This window comes from Erpetoichthys calabaricus, chromosome 13 (assembly GCF_900747795.2).
Source record: "Erpetoichthys calabaricus chromosome 13, fErpCal1.3, whole genome shotgun sequence".
Lineage (NCBI taxonomy): Eukaryota > Metazoa > Chordata > Cladistia > Polypteriformes > Polypteridae > Erpetoichthys > Erpetoichthys calabaricus.
Window position 1 is genome coordinate 98,051,646 of NC_041406.2, and position 16,464 is coordinate 98,068,109.

At 37.4% G+C, this 16,464-nt stretch overlaps 2 protein-coding genes across 3 annotated transcripts in view; one reads left to right on the plus strand and one right to left on the minus strand.

The window, feature by feature from the left end:
* Positions 1-1,768: 1,768 nt before the first annotated feature.
* On the minus strand, positions 1,769-5,313 carry polr2k (RNA polymerase II, I and III subunit K). The gene is made up of 4 exons (XM_028817300.1): positions 5,165-5,313; positions 4,429-4,495; positions 2,800-2,892; positions 1,769-1,893 (listed from the first exon to the last, which is right to left on the minus strand). The coding sequence occupies exons 2-4, from the start codon at positions 4,487-4,489 to the stop codon at positions 1,871-1,873; spliced, it is 177 nt and encodes a 58-aa protein (XP_028673133.1). The 5' UTR covers positions 4,490-4,495; positions 5,165-5,313; the 3' UTR covers positions 1,769-1,870.
* A 3,291-nt stretch (positions 5,314-8,604) lies between these two features.
* pop1 (POP1 homolog, ribonuclease P/MRP subunit) overlaps positions 8,605-16,464 on the plus strand; it is a 50,133-nt gene continuing 42,273 nt past the window's right edge. Inside the window, exons 1-4 of one of the 2 annotated variants that reach the window (XM_028817302.2) lie at positions 8,605-8,719; positions 9,286-9,443; positions 10,126-10,257; positions 13,430-13,605. In XM_028817302.2, coding sequence (XP_028673135.1) covers positions 9,314-9,443; positions 10,126-10,257; positions 13,430-13,605 — 438 coding nt within the window. In that variant the 5' untranslated portion in view covers positions 8,605-8,719; positions 9,286-9,313. The remainder of the gene's footprint in view (positions 8,720-9,285; positions 9,444-10,125; positions 10,258-13,429; positions 13,606-16,464) is intronic. The other variant, XM_028817303.2, reaches the window with a different exon arrangement.

A 16,464-nucleotide genomic window follows, 5' to 3' on the forward strand; every position in this document is an offset into this window, starting at 1 on the left:
ATACTGAGCTAAACAGATACCATACCAGGATTTCATACGGTCAAAGAGGATATACTCCACTGTGTACCTGTAGAAGTTTGTGAGAACAGATGGAAAAATGTGAAGTTGAGTCACTGGTGAGCCATCTTGACAACAGCTGAAATAAGACTTGCTGCTTCGGTTCATTACTCATGCTCACTCCTAGAAATCTAAAACTTAAGAGCATGTCCTCCAATACAGATGGAAGTGTGGTCTGTTTTGTGAGGTTCCTTGGTTTTGCTGACATTAAGGGTGAGATCATTGTCCAGGCACCACTGAGTCAGCAGGTACATCGCTTGTCTATAAGGGGGTCTCATCATTGTCAGTGATCAGGCATATGATGGTGGCATCATCAACAAAATTAATGATGGATTTGGAGCCATGTCTGTCCACATTTGGAGTAAAACCAACTGAAAGTCGATAGATAATGGCAACATAAACTAAACCTGTTAATGAGACCTCCAAAGGATTTGTCAGAACTATAAGAATGGAAAAGTAGCAAATATGATCATTCTGGATGAAATTAATTTAAGGTGGCTGTGCAGGGAAAACAACTCAGTGAGTTTGTTTTCTTTAAATGTGTCCTCTTCAGTGCATTAGTGATAATAATAATACTGCTTTAGTACTGCATCATTGAGAGACTGTGACAATTATCCAAAAAAATGTTTAAACACTAAAACAATGAATTGATATTCAGCTAAAGCACTAAATGTAACCCATTGTTTTTAAATTTTGTTGCGAAAATATACGGTTAATGTACCTTTGAAAGTATGTTTTACAGTGCAGATTAGGTTGACAGTTCCAAATTGACCATGTTTGTGAGTGGAATGGCACCCCCTTCAGGACTGTTCCCTGCTTTTTAACTAGTTGTGCTAGATGAGCCACTGTCCCCACTTGGACTTGGATTAAAACGGGTTTGATAATCAGGATATCATGTTTTATAGTTTAGGTCAAGTATCCCAGGACATTCAATTACTGTTAGGAATGATTTCTACAATAACTGTTCTCAATTATATGTGGGCTTGCTTTTCTGTTCTCTGTATGTGGACAAATAAGCTGGTTGTGATTCTTCAGTTTAATATCTGGTTTCATGAGCACTCAATCCCTCCCATGCATGTGAAATAAAGTAATCTTAGTTGACTTGTATTGTTTCTATCTGCAAGAGTCAAGTCAGCTGTGTCTCAAAGCAATGGTGCTCACTAAAGGAAGACAACACCTACCTGCAATCATCCAATACCTCAAGATGGAACACTTCATTCATTCATTATTAAAACTTTGTAACCCAAAGAATCAAACAATGCAAAACATAAAATGAATGCTTTCCTAATTTATATAGGGAATTTTAAGGTATATCTTTATAAGATGCTACTGAAAGCAACCACAATAAATGCATTTGAAGTTGTGCACCTGAAGTTTCATGCTATTACATTCTAGGAGTGCCACAGGGCCTGCCTTTGATAGCATCCCAAAACAGGTCAGAGATTAAACCTTGGTATGGATAATGCTTTTCTATAATTCACCTGTTCTTTTGTTAGTACAGAATGTAGACAGAATGCATTGCTTTGCTGCATTGATACTTGTTCAGATTCCCCCCCCCCCCCCCCATCAGATTTTAAACAAAGCAGCTTTATTTATATTTTATTTTGTACTTAACTTTGTATTAGTAATTTGCCTGGATGCAAAATGTATACACAGTTGAAACATTGGACAAAAACAAAAAAAAATGTTTCTAATAAAAACTAAACAAAAAACAGTAACAGAATGCATTTGCAATAATTTACTGGAAACTATAGAAAATATTACAAATTAAAATGAAAAATCTCTTCTTTGAAGATGAGTCCTTGATAAGGAATTATCGAGCATCAAACACCACCACTGGAAATGTTAAATTAAGGATTAATATTTTAAAAAGTTTGTGGATTAATGAAATTAATAATCAGTTACAAAAAAAACAAATAAGTTTACTTTAGATTGGATAAACAATTTACCTTTAAAATGCTTTGCATCTATTTTGCAGTTTAGAATTTATTAATCCCAAGGGGAAATTCACAGAATTGTCCAAGCTAACTTTTAGTATAATGTTGTGCAACTATAAAAAGATAAAAGGCTAAAGATAGAAAGTACACATCAGTTTTACACCACCAAATGGCCAGTCTAGTCTCTATTTAAAATATGCGTAACTGTAAAGTTGCAAGCAACTCTAATTAGGACTATCTGGCTTGAGAAACACGGATCATTATCATTACAATACACAGAGAAGTAAAACAAAGAATGTGGTTTTATTTTCATCCTTATTATTTTGCTATCTCAAGTATAATTTACAGAATGGTTAGGGCAACACCTTGTAGGATTCTTCTAGATGGTTAATGAATTGGAGTTTTTATTGGTACCAAGAACAAATCAGTATTTAATCTCTAGGAAAGTTTAATACATTATAAACTATATTATATATAATAAACAGTATATTGTGAAAACAGCATGTCACATTGCTATCATTAACTTCATATAAACATGTACATGTGGCTTAACCCACTTTTCTTTGCAATAAATAAAATAGAATATCAAGTGACAATTGCAATCTACTTTTTTGTATTATTAAAACTGTAGCTTAAAATCACTGAAGGGCACTAAATCTACGAATATTTCTAAATGTTAGGTAAAGGTCAAAGTGACAAATGCACTAAAATGTGGATAACGTTAATGGAGGAAAGAAAGAAACTCACTATTTTTATCCAAATATTAAAATACCTTAAGCATGCTCAAAAAGGAATAAAAGGATACATCTTTTTGTTCTTTTTTTGTACATTATCCTATAGCCACATTCTCGACATCTGATTGGATCCCTGGCTTTAATTTCGTTCTCTGTGTGGCACTCTGATGAAAAAGAAACATCAACATTAGCACACATATATCAAGGCAAAAATCTAGTAACAAAATATTTACAAAACAAAAAAAATAAAGTTGTTGTTTTTCTGTCCAACAGGCCATCTGACCTTATTCTTTAATATTATTATTCCCTAATCTTGTTTGTTTTTCATTTAACTTTTTTTGTTGTCTTGTAAAGCACTGCAAGACATTCTTTGTATAAAAATGTGCTCTATAAATAAATTTTGTTCTTGTTAAACAATAACATACAACACATTCAGAACATATTCAGACCTCTTCACTTTTTCAGATTGTGTTATGTCATGCTAAAATCGTTCAAATTGGGCATGAGGCAACAGGGACTAAAATCCCTAAAGCATGCTTTCAATAAAGCGGTGAGAGTGTATGTGTGTACAGTGCCTCAGAACCCTTTACTTTTTACACATTATATTGCAGTCTTATGCTAAAATGATTCAAATTATTCCCCCATGCTAAAATTATTCAAATTATCCCCCATCCCCTTAAGCAAAACTCAATACCCCAGAATGAAAAAGTGACAACAGGCTTTTAGAAAGTTTTGAAATTCATTTAAAATAAACTGAAACCTCACATTTTTATGGTGATAAGCCTGTGACACTAGTACTACACCACAGCTCACCCATTATTGATTTCTGAGAGTCTCTACACTAGCCTGGTGTGTAAGAGTGTACTCCGAGATGCACTGGCATCATTACTTAGACATGTGTTCCTACAATGTGCCCAGTATTGCCAAGATAGGCTTCATGTGTCATTAACCTGTATCTGACATGGTTAAGAAAATGGGGCTGGGAAAATGGTATTAACACATTAATGCTAATAGACTAATCTAACGGATTAAAAATGCTGGTCTTATTTGAAGAAGGAAGCTGCTTAATATTCTGGACAATGACTCTCACACCCATATGAGGCTTTGGCTAAACAGAGAAACACATTTAGTAACAGACAGGCAACTGTGTTGCTCTAAGGAATGCCACATAAAAGATAATTCTACAATCAGCCATCAGACTCCATAATAAATCACCCCACAGCAGAGGTGGTATTGTTCCCTGTCTGCTGAATACACTGTATCAATGACCGACATCATGTACTGTAAAACTAACTTACAAGTTATAATCACTTTACACATTCCTACATTTACTTACAGGCAATTCTTGTTATATGTGTATTTGTATCTGGTTAACATACTTAAGATAATGATAACTTTTGTTATGAGTAATTGTGCCTTTTTTGTCTTCTGTTGCAATTTTCCCTGGGGTTAATAAAGTTTCTGTGTGTCTATCACTTCTGCACATTCACACGAGTCAGTTTAGAAACTCCAACCTAGATGACAACTTTACTCATTTAAGGAAAACTCATGTATGGAAGAACATGCAAACTACAGACATACAATGAATTGTGATTCAAACCTCATAAAGACTTTAGTCCAATTAAATAATAAAAGTAATCAATTCCTAACAGTGTGCATCCGCTTAATTACATTTAATAAAATAAAATAAGCTTAGTTACCTCCACAAATGTATATCATTGGTTGCTGCTTAGGTGGTGGAACATCCTTTTGAGTGTCCATGTTGATCTATAAGAAAAATGGTTATATTCAGGATTAATTCACAAATATACGAACGACTTTCCACACAGATCTGACTTTCTCTACAGAAAATTTAAAAGTACATCTTAAAATAATTGGTATCATGTCTGCTTGCATAAGAATGAATAGGATTGCGAACGCAAAACAGTGAAATAAGCAAAATGTAATATAAATACATACAGGGGGAAAAAAAGTTTTCCTGTACCACGATAGACACTGTTTCACAGCAGGTTACTTCTCCTGTGGGCATGAACATATGCCGCTTCGGAAAACCAGTAATAAGGTGAAGGCTGGCATCAGCATGCAACCCACCTTTTTGACCACGACCCTTATTTCTAGATCAAAGCAAATTTAAATAGACATTAAAGGTCCCTTCAAAAGAATCTTAGTAGATTCACGCGTTTCACAAAGTAAAGCTCCGCTGTCTGAACAATTACTTTTAGGTCTTTCATTTACCTCAGTCCCGAGTCGTTTACCATTACCAATTCGCACAAATCATCAACGTAATTGACAAGAAAGTTATTTGGAAGCCCCGTTTCTTGTGGTTCGATGCTGGGCCCCGATCAAAAACGATATTATCTTTGCACCTCGTTCCATTTGATATTTTACCAATCGCAAAAAAAGAGCACACCAAGTCGTTCGTGCGATTATTCGTACCTGTACGTTCACACAACTGTCCGCCGTTTATTCAAAAGACTACATATGCCCGTCACATTTGTACAGACAACACAAAGTTCAGTATGAATAACATTGAACCCCCTCGAGTGGTTCGTTTTCTCCCTTTTAAATGAAAACAGAAGGATTATTTACTGCTGCCATCTGCTGGTTGGAAGATCAATTACAACCATTTGGCGTAATGGTATTTTTCAATATTGAAGGCACTACGATTTCTTTAGTACAAATAGTATATTTTATAATCATATTAAAACGTAATTTTCTTATTTATCCGTTCACAAGTTAGTGTCTTCACAGTCAGCATACCTTACAGAGTCTCATGTGGAAGAGAAGGGCTGGGTTGAGATTGAGATTAGAGATTACAGTTAATTTTACTCCATTCAAGACAGAACATGGGCCTGTTAGAGTGCACCCTGATGCTGGCAGCTTGTTTGGCTGTGGTAGTAGAAATGGACCACTGTCTAACAGAGAACTAAGCATTCAGTGCTCCTGGGGCATAAAGAAGGTGAGAGTATAGTGGGGAACATTAAGGTGTGTGTTAGGAATTCCCCATCTGATAGAGGGCAGCAAGGTGACTCTTTGAGTTATAATTTCCTTTCTGCTATCCATTGTATTGAGTGTTGTCTGGCCCTTAAAATAGGAAATGAGGGTCAGGGTTGCAGAGACTCGTAGGACTGATATAAGGAGTGCCAGGGGTATAGTTCCAGGGGTTACAACGTCTTTTTTCAATCCCAAATTTTATCATCAGGATGTCCCCAGACATGTTTTTTGGCTGGGCTTAAGAAACCTTTCTGTTTAAAGCCTTTGCAAGAGCAGAGTTGGCAGGTTATTTCTGGGTTACCTCTTGAGAATATGGGAATCAGTCTTGCATTTAAAAAGGCCAGAAGGCTTTAGGTTTTCTTTATTCCTTTTCATGTTTTGTTCTCCACTACCATGTTCTCTTCCATTATATTCACTTTTGTAAATAATCCTTTCTTTCTTTTTAATAATTTAGCTTCCTTTGTGACATTTTGGTAATGGCTCAAGACAAATAGTGCACCAACTGTCTGTTAGGTATGAATACCAAATAAAATGGTTCTTCATTCTAAGCTTCTTTTTCAAGATGTAAAATTTTGCAATTTTTTTCCAAGTCCTGGGTGATCCTTAGATGGAGTTTGCATATTCTCCCCATTTGTGTGTAGGTTTCATCTGGGTGCTCTTGTTTCTTGCCATAGTCCAAAGGCATGCAAGTTAGGTGAACTGGTGATGCTAAATGGGCCCTGCGTGTGTTGGTGTGTATTTAGGCAGTGTAGGTTAGTGGTTAAGGCTTTGGACTTCAAAGATTTGCAGCTTCAGTCCATCCATTGCTGGATGCACTATACCCATCTCTATAAAGGCCAACCATGTTGGTGTTATTCTGGATAACACTCTTTCTATTACTACTAACATAATCTTTCTCAGATTGTCACCTTACAGGTGCCATCAAATAAATGCATGAGTATTACTATTGTTATACCCACTCTGAGATAACCTAGTTTTCTTAACACACATCCTTGGGTAGGATGAAAGAGGAAAACACATGTAAACAAGATAAGAGCAATCCACACAGATAGCACCTGGAATTTTAACACAGAACTCAGAAGCTGTAGGGGAGCAGTAACAACTTCACCACCACTGCACTTTGTATTAACTTTCATATTGTTACATGTAAAATCTTAATATTTATAGAGGCAATACAATTTTGAAAAGATTGCCAGGATGCAATATTATTGGTACAATAAAAGAAAATATTAATTAATGGACTCTGATTCATTGCAGTTGTTCCTAGTCATTATGGTGTATACTTGAAACTCACTGGAATAATAAATTTCATTGATAATTTAGAAATGAACCCCTTTTCATTTAGCAGCTATTGTGAATGTTGAGTATCTTGTATGCGCAGGGCCATCTTAAGGGTATGTTGCGCACCTAGGCAGACTCGGTTGCAAGCAACCCTAAAAGAGACGTGCAAAGTAGAGTTCCTGTTTTAGATCTGCACGGTTGGATCCACAACTGCAATCAATAAGTATGTCCCTTGGAGATTGGAACTCTTGCGATTGTATATAAAATCGACAAATTGGGGGGGAAGGTCCACCTTAGAGGCAGGTGCCTGCATGCCTACTGTTTAGTTCTCCCTTGGTCATGGCACCCCTAGAGCCAGCCTTGTGTATGCATAATGAGCAGATTCAATGATTATTAAAAATTATTATTAAAATTGTGAAAGGCGCTCAATAAATGTAACTTATTATTATTATTATTATAATGACATAAATCATTTTGAGTTGGACTTACACATCATTGTTAATAACAGTCTTTGTACTATATTTATTAGTATTCCTACCATCTTCCAAATGACATTCATTTATGTATAAATATAATTGACAAGACCTTATAGCTTAAAAAACAATTCAATTCAAATCAATTCAAAAGAAGTTAATTAGCAGCAGAAACGGGTCACTAATTAAGAAAAGGGTTAGAATGAAAACCTGCAGCCACTGGGGCCCTCCAGGACCAGAGTAGGGGACCCCTAGTCTAAATAAATCAGCCTGGCATACTTCAGAAATGAAATTAAAACTTGACTATAGGTAAATGCATTTTATGAGATTTGTCAGGGTAGGATAAGTAATCCTTTCCATTTTAGTAACTCACATTAGTGAAGATATTCTTATGCTCCATTTAAAGGCAGTTGCTCAAATCTATTTAGATGTATTTGTATTATCTTTATTGTTAATTTTCCTCAAAGTAATGTTAATGAAAATTCAAAATGTTATACATTTAATGGCTTTTTATATCCTTTACTGCAATGTAGGTAGCGTACCAGTCTTAAAACTCATTTACAGCATAAATCCACCCATCTATTGATTATTTAACCCTCCTGATTCAGTTCATGGGTGAATGGTACTGTCTAAATATCTGTCTCAGATCTTTCCATCAGTTTTCTAATCATTGTATCCAGTGAAAGGTTGAGCACGCCAACATGTAATATTGCCAACATGTAATATTACCAACATGTACGAAGGAAAAACTAGCAACTGACGCATGTCGGTTTCATCTAGATACGGGGTTAATGTGTTAATTCCACACAAGTACTGGGTGGTGTCTGGCCAAAAACGCAGGTGGTGGATTGCTATGTTTGACGTGATAACGAAAACGAGATTATTGCTGTTTTGGTGGATGTTAATAAAGTAGTTAAGGATTATATACGTGTGACCCGCTATTTCTAATAAAACACAGTGCACGCTCACTAAACCTGCGAAATGAACAATAATTGTAACTATTTTTTCCAATGAGAAATATGCATTGAAGTCAGCAGTACGGTGTAGTATTTTTAGCAGTCTTTAGCTACCTTAGTCCTTTGTAGTCAATACTTCCTGACTCAATTTCCCAGAAAGCTCCACCAGATGTGCGTCACGTAACCGGATATGTTTCCGTAGGGTTCTTCGTAGCTTTCTTAACTGGTACGCAGTAATGTAGTACCGTGGCGTGTTGGTATGTTTGGGGTACCCCGTCATAAGTAAGGTGACGCAATTCTATTTTCGGTTTTTAATGTTCCAATCCAGTTGTTTTTTTCCACATGCTTTGTGTTTTGTTTGTCTCTGCTGAGTTATATTTTAGGTTTTGTGACACATGTGCACCTTTACCACGTTTGGTAGCTTTTGCGTGTGTTTTTCTTTTCTTTTTTTATTTCAGAAAAGGCAGACCCTCATTATTTTAGTGCAGTGTCAATGTAAAAACATTTTAATACTTTGCAGTGTCGGTAGTGTTACATATTAGTTGACAAGGGGCAAAAACGTGCCTGTTAAGTATATGCATTCCCAGTATGCCGCAGTGCCTCCGTTTATGCCTGCCAATGAACATGCGCGCCGTACAGGGTGAGCTTGCCTGCTTTTCGCATTATGCTACCAGATTAAACACCGACACCATAATTAAAACTATTTAAAATTAAACTCTCAGTTATATCTAATTTTCTTTCAATGCCCAGTTCATTATTGCGTAACTGTTCTGCTGTTTGGCTTTTAAGTGAAATGTGAAAAAATGGTTAATTTTTCAATTTACTGTTTTGTGATTACTCTTTTCTTCTTCAGTGTGATTTAGGGGTTGTGACTGATAAAAATGTCTGGTGCCAAAGGAAGAAAATATGAGAAGAAGATGAAACACCAGCCCACAAGTGTTACTTTCCACACTGGCGATCCTGGTGTGAGCTCTTCTAAAAACTATAATGGAGCAGGCGCTCAGCAACAAGGTACACTCAAGTTTGAAAATCATTTTTTCTTCTTTTTTCAGTAGAATGGCTTGTGCTGCTGGTCATATAATACTTATTCCGTTATCTGACCCATGTCATGAAACTGTTGAAAGGCACATGAGTAATTTTACTTATGGTAAAAGCTTAATTTTTTTCGTTACTTTATGTTTTGGATATTTATGCAGATTGTGTGTAAAAGTATCTGACACAGAAAGAATTAATTAGCAAAACCAGTAGGTTTTCCAGTTGTGTTCAGCTACATTAAAATGTGTCAAGGGAGTCTATTCCAACAGCATTGAACCCAAGGCAGGGAACGGCACCCAATAGAAGCCAATCCACTGCAGTCTACTCGCACACATGGCAACCATTCACCTTGACTTTACATTGTAATGTGCATATGAAAACCAATTTGGGCCGTTTTTTTGGGGGGGAATTGTTGGCGCCAACCTTTTACTCAAAGCTGCTTTAATAATCCTTCTGTGTGAATTAAGGATTTTTTTTGTTTTTCATATACACAAAGGTAGAATTTTGTACCACATTTTCCCCATCTCTAAAGATAGCATACCACACTGTCAGTATTTGTTCCAAATTTGGTGGAAATGTTTGTGCCATAATGGTGTAGTTTCTGATTTGCCAACATAATGCAAATTTGAACTTTTATTTTATAATCTTTCCACTATAGAAAGAAAATATGGGGGAATTCAACCACAGAGAGACCAACCTTGGACGCCATCCTCTAGTTTCAAACATTATCATGAACAAAGCCATTATAGAGATGGTCAGACTTCACAGGGGTTTCCTAAGTATATAACAGGTAAAATGCTTAAAATGCATTTATAGTTTATTTTTCTGTTGGAATTAACTGACTTTTTTTTTTTAATTATAAGTTGTCTGACTATGTCTAACCCAATAAATGGTCTGTCTTAATGGGGAAAAAGTTGCCTTAAAAGTAAACAATACGTTTTATTTTCATTAGCAAACTTTTTTTTATATATATTATCAACAAATTATACAATTCTAAAATCATAGGTTATCAACAAATTGTAAGTGTAGCAATGTGAGAAAAATGATGATGAACACTGTCCCCATGTATTTTATGAAATGGATGCAGTATGTGAGTAGGGTAGTCTATTAAAAAGTCATCAGTAACTTACTTTCTGTGTGTTGTGAGCATGATTTAGGGCTCAAATGTAACAGAACTTAGTTAAGGGTGTGAAATATGCAAGTTAAAAAGTAAACCTAGAGTGTGGAAAAATGGGGTGAAGAACGACACCTTGGCAAATTAAACAAACCTAGTGCTTGTCTGAACAAAGTATGTTCAGCTATAGTATGGTTTACTGTAACAGCACAACACAAGCGAAAGGAAGTTTGTGCTCTCCAATTTACATTTATAAAACGTTTTGGTAAAGTTTGAAAATGTGTACACAAAAAAACTGGAAAATGCCTGTGCCAACAAAGATTTATAAACCTGCCATATGCAATTTACCCTTTGTAAATCACAGTACTGTTGTTCATGTGAGTACATGAATGCATCTTGAACCCTAAAACGACCATATGTGAACTATACTCATCAACCTTTTACATATGCTCTAATGATTCTCCAAACCTTTATCGGCTGGTTAAGCAGCCTCCATCTAATTCAATGAGACACGGTTGCCTCTCTTTGAGGAGTATACGGTGTGTTGTGCAACAGAGCAAACAAGAGCATGGATGGCATTATAGCGCCACTCCTCTGCATTTTGGGGGCTGGGGAAAGGCGTTGGTGTCTTAGTGGGTAGCCACCGTCATCTGGCACATAACAATAACATGCCTGCTGTTACAATGAATAGTAGCCTATAGGCCTTAGAAAAAACTCAGTGTTCAGTGCCATCAGCAAGTCCTCTGCCAAAGCTGCTTTGCCTTAAAATAAATTTAAATGTGTGTTGACCCAGACCACCATGCCATAACGTTTGTTACTCTCATCTTGGCATCACAGATAACATGTATGCAAATGGGATGTCACTGCATTACACAGCATTGGTCATCTTAAAAGGGAAATAACATAATCTATCCATCATATTCATCATTTTTGAGCTTTGATATGTTTGTCATGTCAACACACATTGTAATAACAGCTTGGTTACATACGTAAGTCATCATTTAGCAGGTTTAGCTGCATTTCCTTACTTTATCAAGGGTGTTGTCACTTCCTAATTTCTCCAAAATATTGGATACATTAGTCGGAGGGCCATAACTGTATGCAAGTTCTCCCAGCAAGTTTTCTTTTATAAATTTTGACATTTATGTGGAAAGTTGCACACACGTTTTGGGCCTCTTTTGTGTGTGTGTGTGTGAGTGTGTGTGTGTGTGTGTACCTAAAGTTTTATAATAAATTTGACCCCAGGAGAGAATGTCCCCAAAGCTGCTGCTGCATCTTCACCAGACTGTTTATAATCAAAATAATACATATTACCACATTTATTGCTGAGCATGATCTCATTCATAATAAATTAATAACTCACTGACTTGTATGAAGGTATTGGAAAACACAAATGTGTTTTCAAGATCAGTGAAAGAATGCAACTATATTTTTGCAGTAGTCTTTTAGAATTCCACAGCTGTGAAGAAAAGACCATGCACTGTGGAGGTCCTGCCCCCGAACACAGACAGACAGATACCAGATGTCCAACAAACACATGTTTATTACTCTTCGATGTACAACACCACACAATGCTGTAACCAACCAAATACTCGGTCCCTTCATTTTCTCTTTCTGCCGCTCTCACTCCTCCACATGCAAGCTCCATCCTCTTCCACCCGTCTCCGGCTTGACTAAGGGAGTGAGGCTGTCTCTTTTATACTGTCCCAGATGTGCCCCAGGTGCTTTGTGACGCTCTTCTGGCGGTATTTCCTGGTGTGGCAGAAGTGCTGCTGCAGTCCAAGGCTCTATAATTGTATGGGCTCCCCCTGGTGGTGGCCACGGCCCCAACAGGGTTGAGCTTCTAAGCTCTGATCCTGTGTCCTTGATGTAGACCAGGGCGGCTGCCCTCTCATAGTCCAGTAGAGGTATTGGCCCTCTCCCTGTCCTTGCAGGCGTCCCGGCTAGGCAGGATCCCCAGCCGTGTGCCACAGCAGTTTAAAGTTGTTTACATGTGTCTGTAACATGAAAGTGTTGTTATTTTCTTATTTTTACTTTTTTGCACCAGTTGAATATTCTTTTCTCATAGCAAAAAGAACCATTTTAAATGTGTTTATTGTTTACATTTTTTTGGGATGAACATTTTATTAAGTAAAGACAAATTGACAGGATTTATTGATTAAATGGGCATATAAAGTAATCCAACCCACCCACTCCCACCCAGCCTTTTTGTTAATACAGGAGTTTGTACCAATTTATTTTGCCAGTTCTGTTAGTGTAGTTTTTGTAGTAACCAATTTCCAATGTTTACTGTTAAATATTTGTGTCTTAAGGATTTTTTTTCCTTGCTGTAACCTCTGAAACTATTGAACAATCTAGAAACACCTAGAAGAATGAAGACCTTAACTGTAGGAATACAATTTGCTTTTGAATGTAGTAACTTTCTTTCTTTCTTTCTTTCTTTATAATCTGTAAAGCTTACTTTTAGTTAACATGGACATAGATAAGGCACTGGAGCCTCGGGAATCCAGTGTCTTGGCTTTGAATCCCATGCCAGGTCACTGTCAGACTGGAGGCTGCATATTTTTTTCCCATGTCTTTGCTGATTGTCTCCCACATCCCCAGAGACTTTGTTAGTCAAATTGAGCTTTCCAAATTGTTCCCATGTATTCATATGTATGAGTTAACCCGGCTACAGACTGGTACTCTGTTCAGGGTTGGTTCCTACCTTGTGCTCCCTTGCTTTCTTAGTATGCACCGGTCCTTTACATATTTGAGTTGGGTTAAGCTGTTTCAAAAATATTTTATTTATAATTGACAATATAAAATTGTTTTTATATATCTTTTCCATTTTGTGTTTTCTGCTTAGCAACTACTTTTGCTCAGGCTCGAGCAGCTGAAGTCAAAGCCATGCTGAAAGCTGTTTCGAATAAAAATTCAAATTCTCAGGTCTTCCAGGCCTTGCCCAAGCATATGAGGAGAAGAGCAATGAGCAGTAATGTAAAACGTATTCCCAGAAGGCTCCGTGCAATTGCCAAAAGAGAGGTATGATGGAGAATTTGTAGATCCCTTATCTGGCTAAGGCCTGAAAAGTTGTAAAAATAAGAAAGTTAATTCATCTGTTGATACCGCTGTTTTGTTTTTCCAGTATATTTTTGTGATTTGGAATTGGTGTGGGGCTTTTGTCCTTATGTTTAGGTAAAATGTATCCTTGAACTGCATTCTAGTTGATTTCCTTCCTAAAGGCCTGTATATTCATGCTTGTTTTTGTCAGTTGTTGACTGGTGCATTCCTATTAAGGTAATATGTGATTTAGCAGATTTTACTTTATATTTAGTTTTACGTCCTAATGACATGTATGCCTTTTGCTGTTCGGAGTTTTTTTTTAGATAGATACTTTATTAATCCCAATGGGAAATTCACAAGGTTGATTCATAACAGAAGGAATGGTACTTCAGGGAGAAATGTCCTTATTAATTAGAAGCTTAACACCTTTTTGGTTTTATTAACCTTGGACAATACAAAAATGTAAGTAATATCTCAGAAAACAAGCCCTCTTTCGGTTTTTGGTTACACATTCTGCTAGTATTTTTCTGAAATGGGCAACAGACTTGCTGTATCTATCATTGCAATATAGCACTTTATGTACTGAGGTTCTAAATTTCTGTCCATAGTCTAAATTTACTTTTTTTTTCTTTTCAATTTGTCATTCTATGGATTCAAATTTATTAATACAAAGTAGAATTAAATTTATTTGTAAAAGTTGTACTATTTAATGTGGTGTTGTTAAGAACAGTGACAGGAGCTTCAACTTATTATGGCCTCGGGTTTTTTCTTGGCTTTCAAGTGATGTCATTAATGTAGCAGACGAGTCATTGATAAAGTAACGTTGAATGTATACAGAATGTGTACTACTTGCTAAGTCCTTTTAATGATAATCCATGAACTTCGAACACTGAGCTACGCAAGCTACTTCTTTTCTCTGCTTCAACTCTCTTTATAACTAAGCAGTACAACTTTATTGACACAGTAGTAGAAATACCTGCTTACAGTTTAACAACTGAGTAAACAACCAATCAGTTGTCCATTGCTAATGAAACTACATTTAGCATTCAGCACTGCTATAGTACTATATACACCCCTGGTTTATGCGCTGAAATTGTCATTTCCTTATGCTCCACCCATCATTTACATTTTGTCATTCATCTAGTGCTGCGGCCATTTCTAAACCAACCGGGTAACCAACGTCTTTGGGTTCCGGGGGGAGTATGGTTGCAAAGCTGAAACTTAAAGAAATTGATGGAAGGGCACCACCAGGTGTGGAGCCTTTGGCTTAATTGGACTCAACACGGGAAACCTCACCTGGCCGGAACGTGGCTCAGAGGTGCATGTGAACTGTAGCACAGACGAAAGCGACTGAGGCGGTGTTTGGAAAATGAACAGTCAACGTGACTCACAAGTGCATGTGGACTGTACACAGACAAAAGCAATTCAGGTGAGGAGTTGGGGGCGGGCACATGAGCAGGCAGTGCGTACTGAACGATGACTAAGAAATCGGCAGACTAGAATGGCGGGGGTGCCGGGGCGGAATGGGCGTCAGACGATTGAACTTGCCTATCTAGAGGATGTAAATGTCGTAACAGGGTTTCCGTAGGTGAACATGCAGAAGGATCGTTACCGGTTGTGCCAACCCGTCGTTGGACGGTTAAGACCCAAAACCTTGGGCCCGCTTCCTCGCCCTCTCTCCGGAGAGGCGGAAAGGGCGTCCTTCCCCTCTCACCCCGTTCCGCCCTCCGTGCACGACCGCCGTCCAGCCCTGTCCTTCGCTCTGGGAGGTGGGGGCGTGGCAGCGGTCCTCCAGTTTTCAGTAACGGACAATTGTATGTTGCTCTCTCAAGAGTTCCATCTTTTCATTCACTTACAGTTGTATCCTCAAACCCACCCCATTTGGACAACTGTGTCTTTCAGGAAGTGTTCACCCATCAATACATAATTATGTGGCGTATACTATGCTGCAGGTTGGCTAGTTTATTACCAGTAAACCCCCCGATTCTCTAAAGAATCGCAAATACAAGAATGGCAATTACTTTCTGTTCCCTCCAATCTTTGTAGTGATGTAAGATCATGGAGGGTGGGAGCGTCCTGGGAAAGTTCATTTAATGAAGTAAATATATTTGTAGTAAAGCTGTTTCTTTTTGGAGTCATGACTCGTTTGGTTCTGGTGTTTCAGAAGTGCGTTGTAGGCGTCTTCGTTCATTGTTTTTATCCATGCAGTCTCGTGTTTGTTTTTCTATGGATGTGTTGTTAGCTAGAAGTCGTTTGCTGTTAGGAATCATAATTGAACCCCTGACTGCAGGCACTGTGGAGTAGCTGACTGCTGGCACTGTCAGTAGTCACCACTACCTCAAGTTTAAATACATACACATATATAGATAGACGCCGCATTCACTTTGTTTCCCAGTAGACACGATATGTCAGCCTTATTGTGAGTGGCAAAAGTGCCATTTAAACTAATACAGGTAGACGTGGAAACCGGGTTTTCTGATGAAAAAACAATAATGTTTAAAACAGTATCGTTTACATACAACAGATTTTGGCAAATCGTTTAAATGCAATTATTTACATCCATGTATACACTAATAATGGCAATTATTAAATAATTATAATATATGGGAGGAATGGTTAATAATAAGTAACATTTCGGGGACTGCCTTCTTCTATCTTCGAAACATTTCCAGACTTTGTCCTGGTCTTACGCAACACAGTACTGAAGTACAGTGGAACCTCGGTTCACGAACGTCTCGGTACACGTACAACTCTGTTTACGACCAAAAAGCTCGCCAAACTTTTGCCTCGGTTCACGACCATACACTCGGTATACGAACAAGCCAGGTTCCCTTTCGG

Bases quoted from the DNA above. Each gene is read 5' to 3' on its own strand.
- polr2k (XM_028817300.1), bottom strand. From the start codon at position 4,489: ATGGACACTCAAAAGGATGTTCCACCACCTAAGCAGCAACCAATGATA. The intron at 2,893-4,428 runs GTAACTAAGCTT...CTTTTTCATCAG, and splicing joins AATGATATACATTTGTGGAG to AGTGCCACACAGAGAACGAA. The intron at 1,894-2,799 runs GTATCCTTTTAT...TAACATTTCCAG, and splicing joins CAAAAAAAGAACAAAAAGAT to TGGTGGTGTTTGATGCTCGA.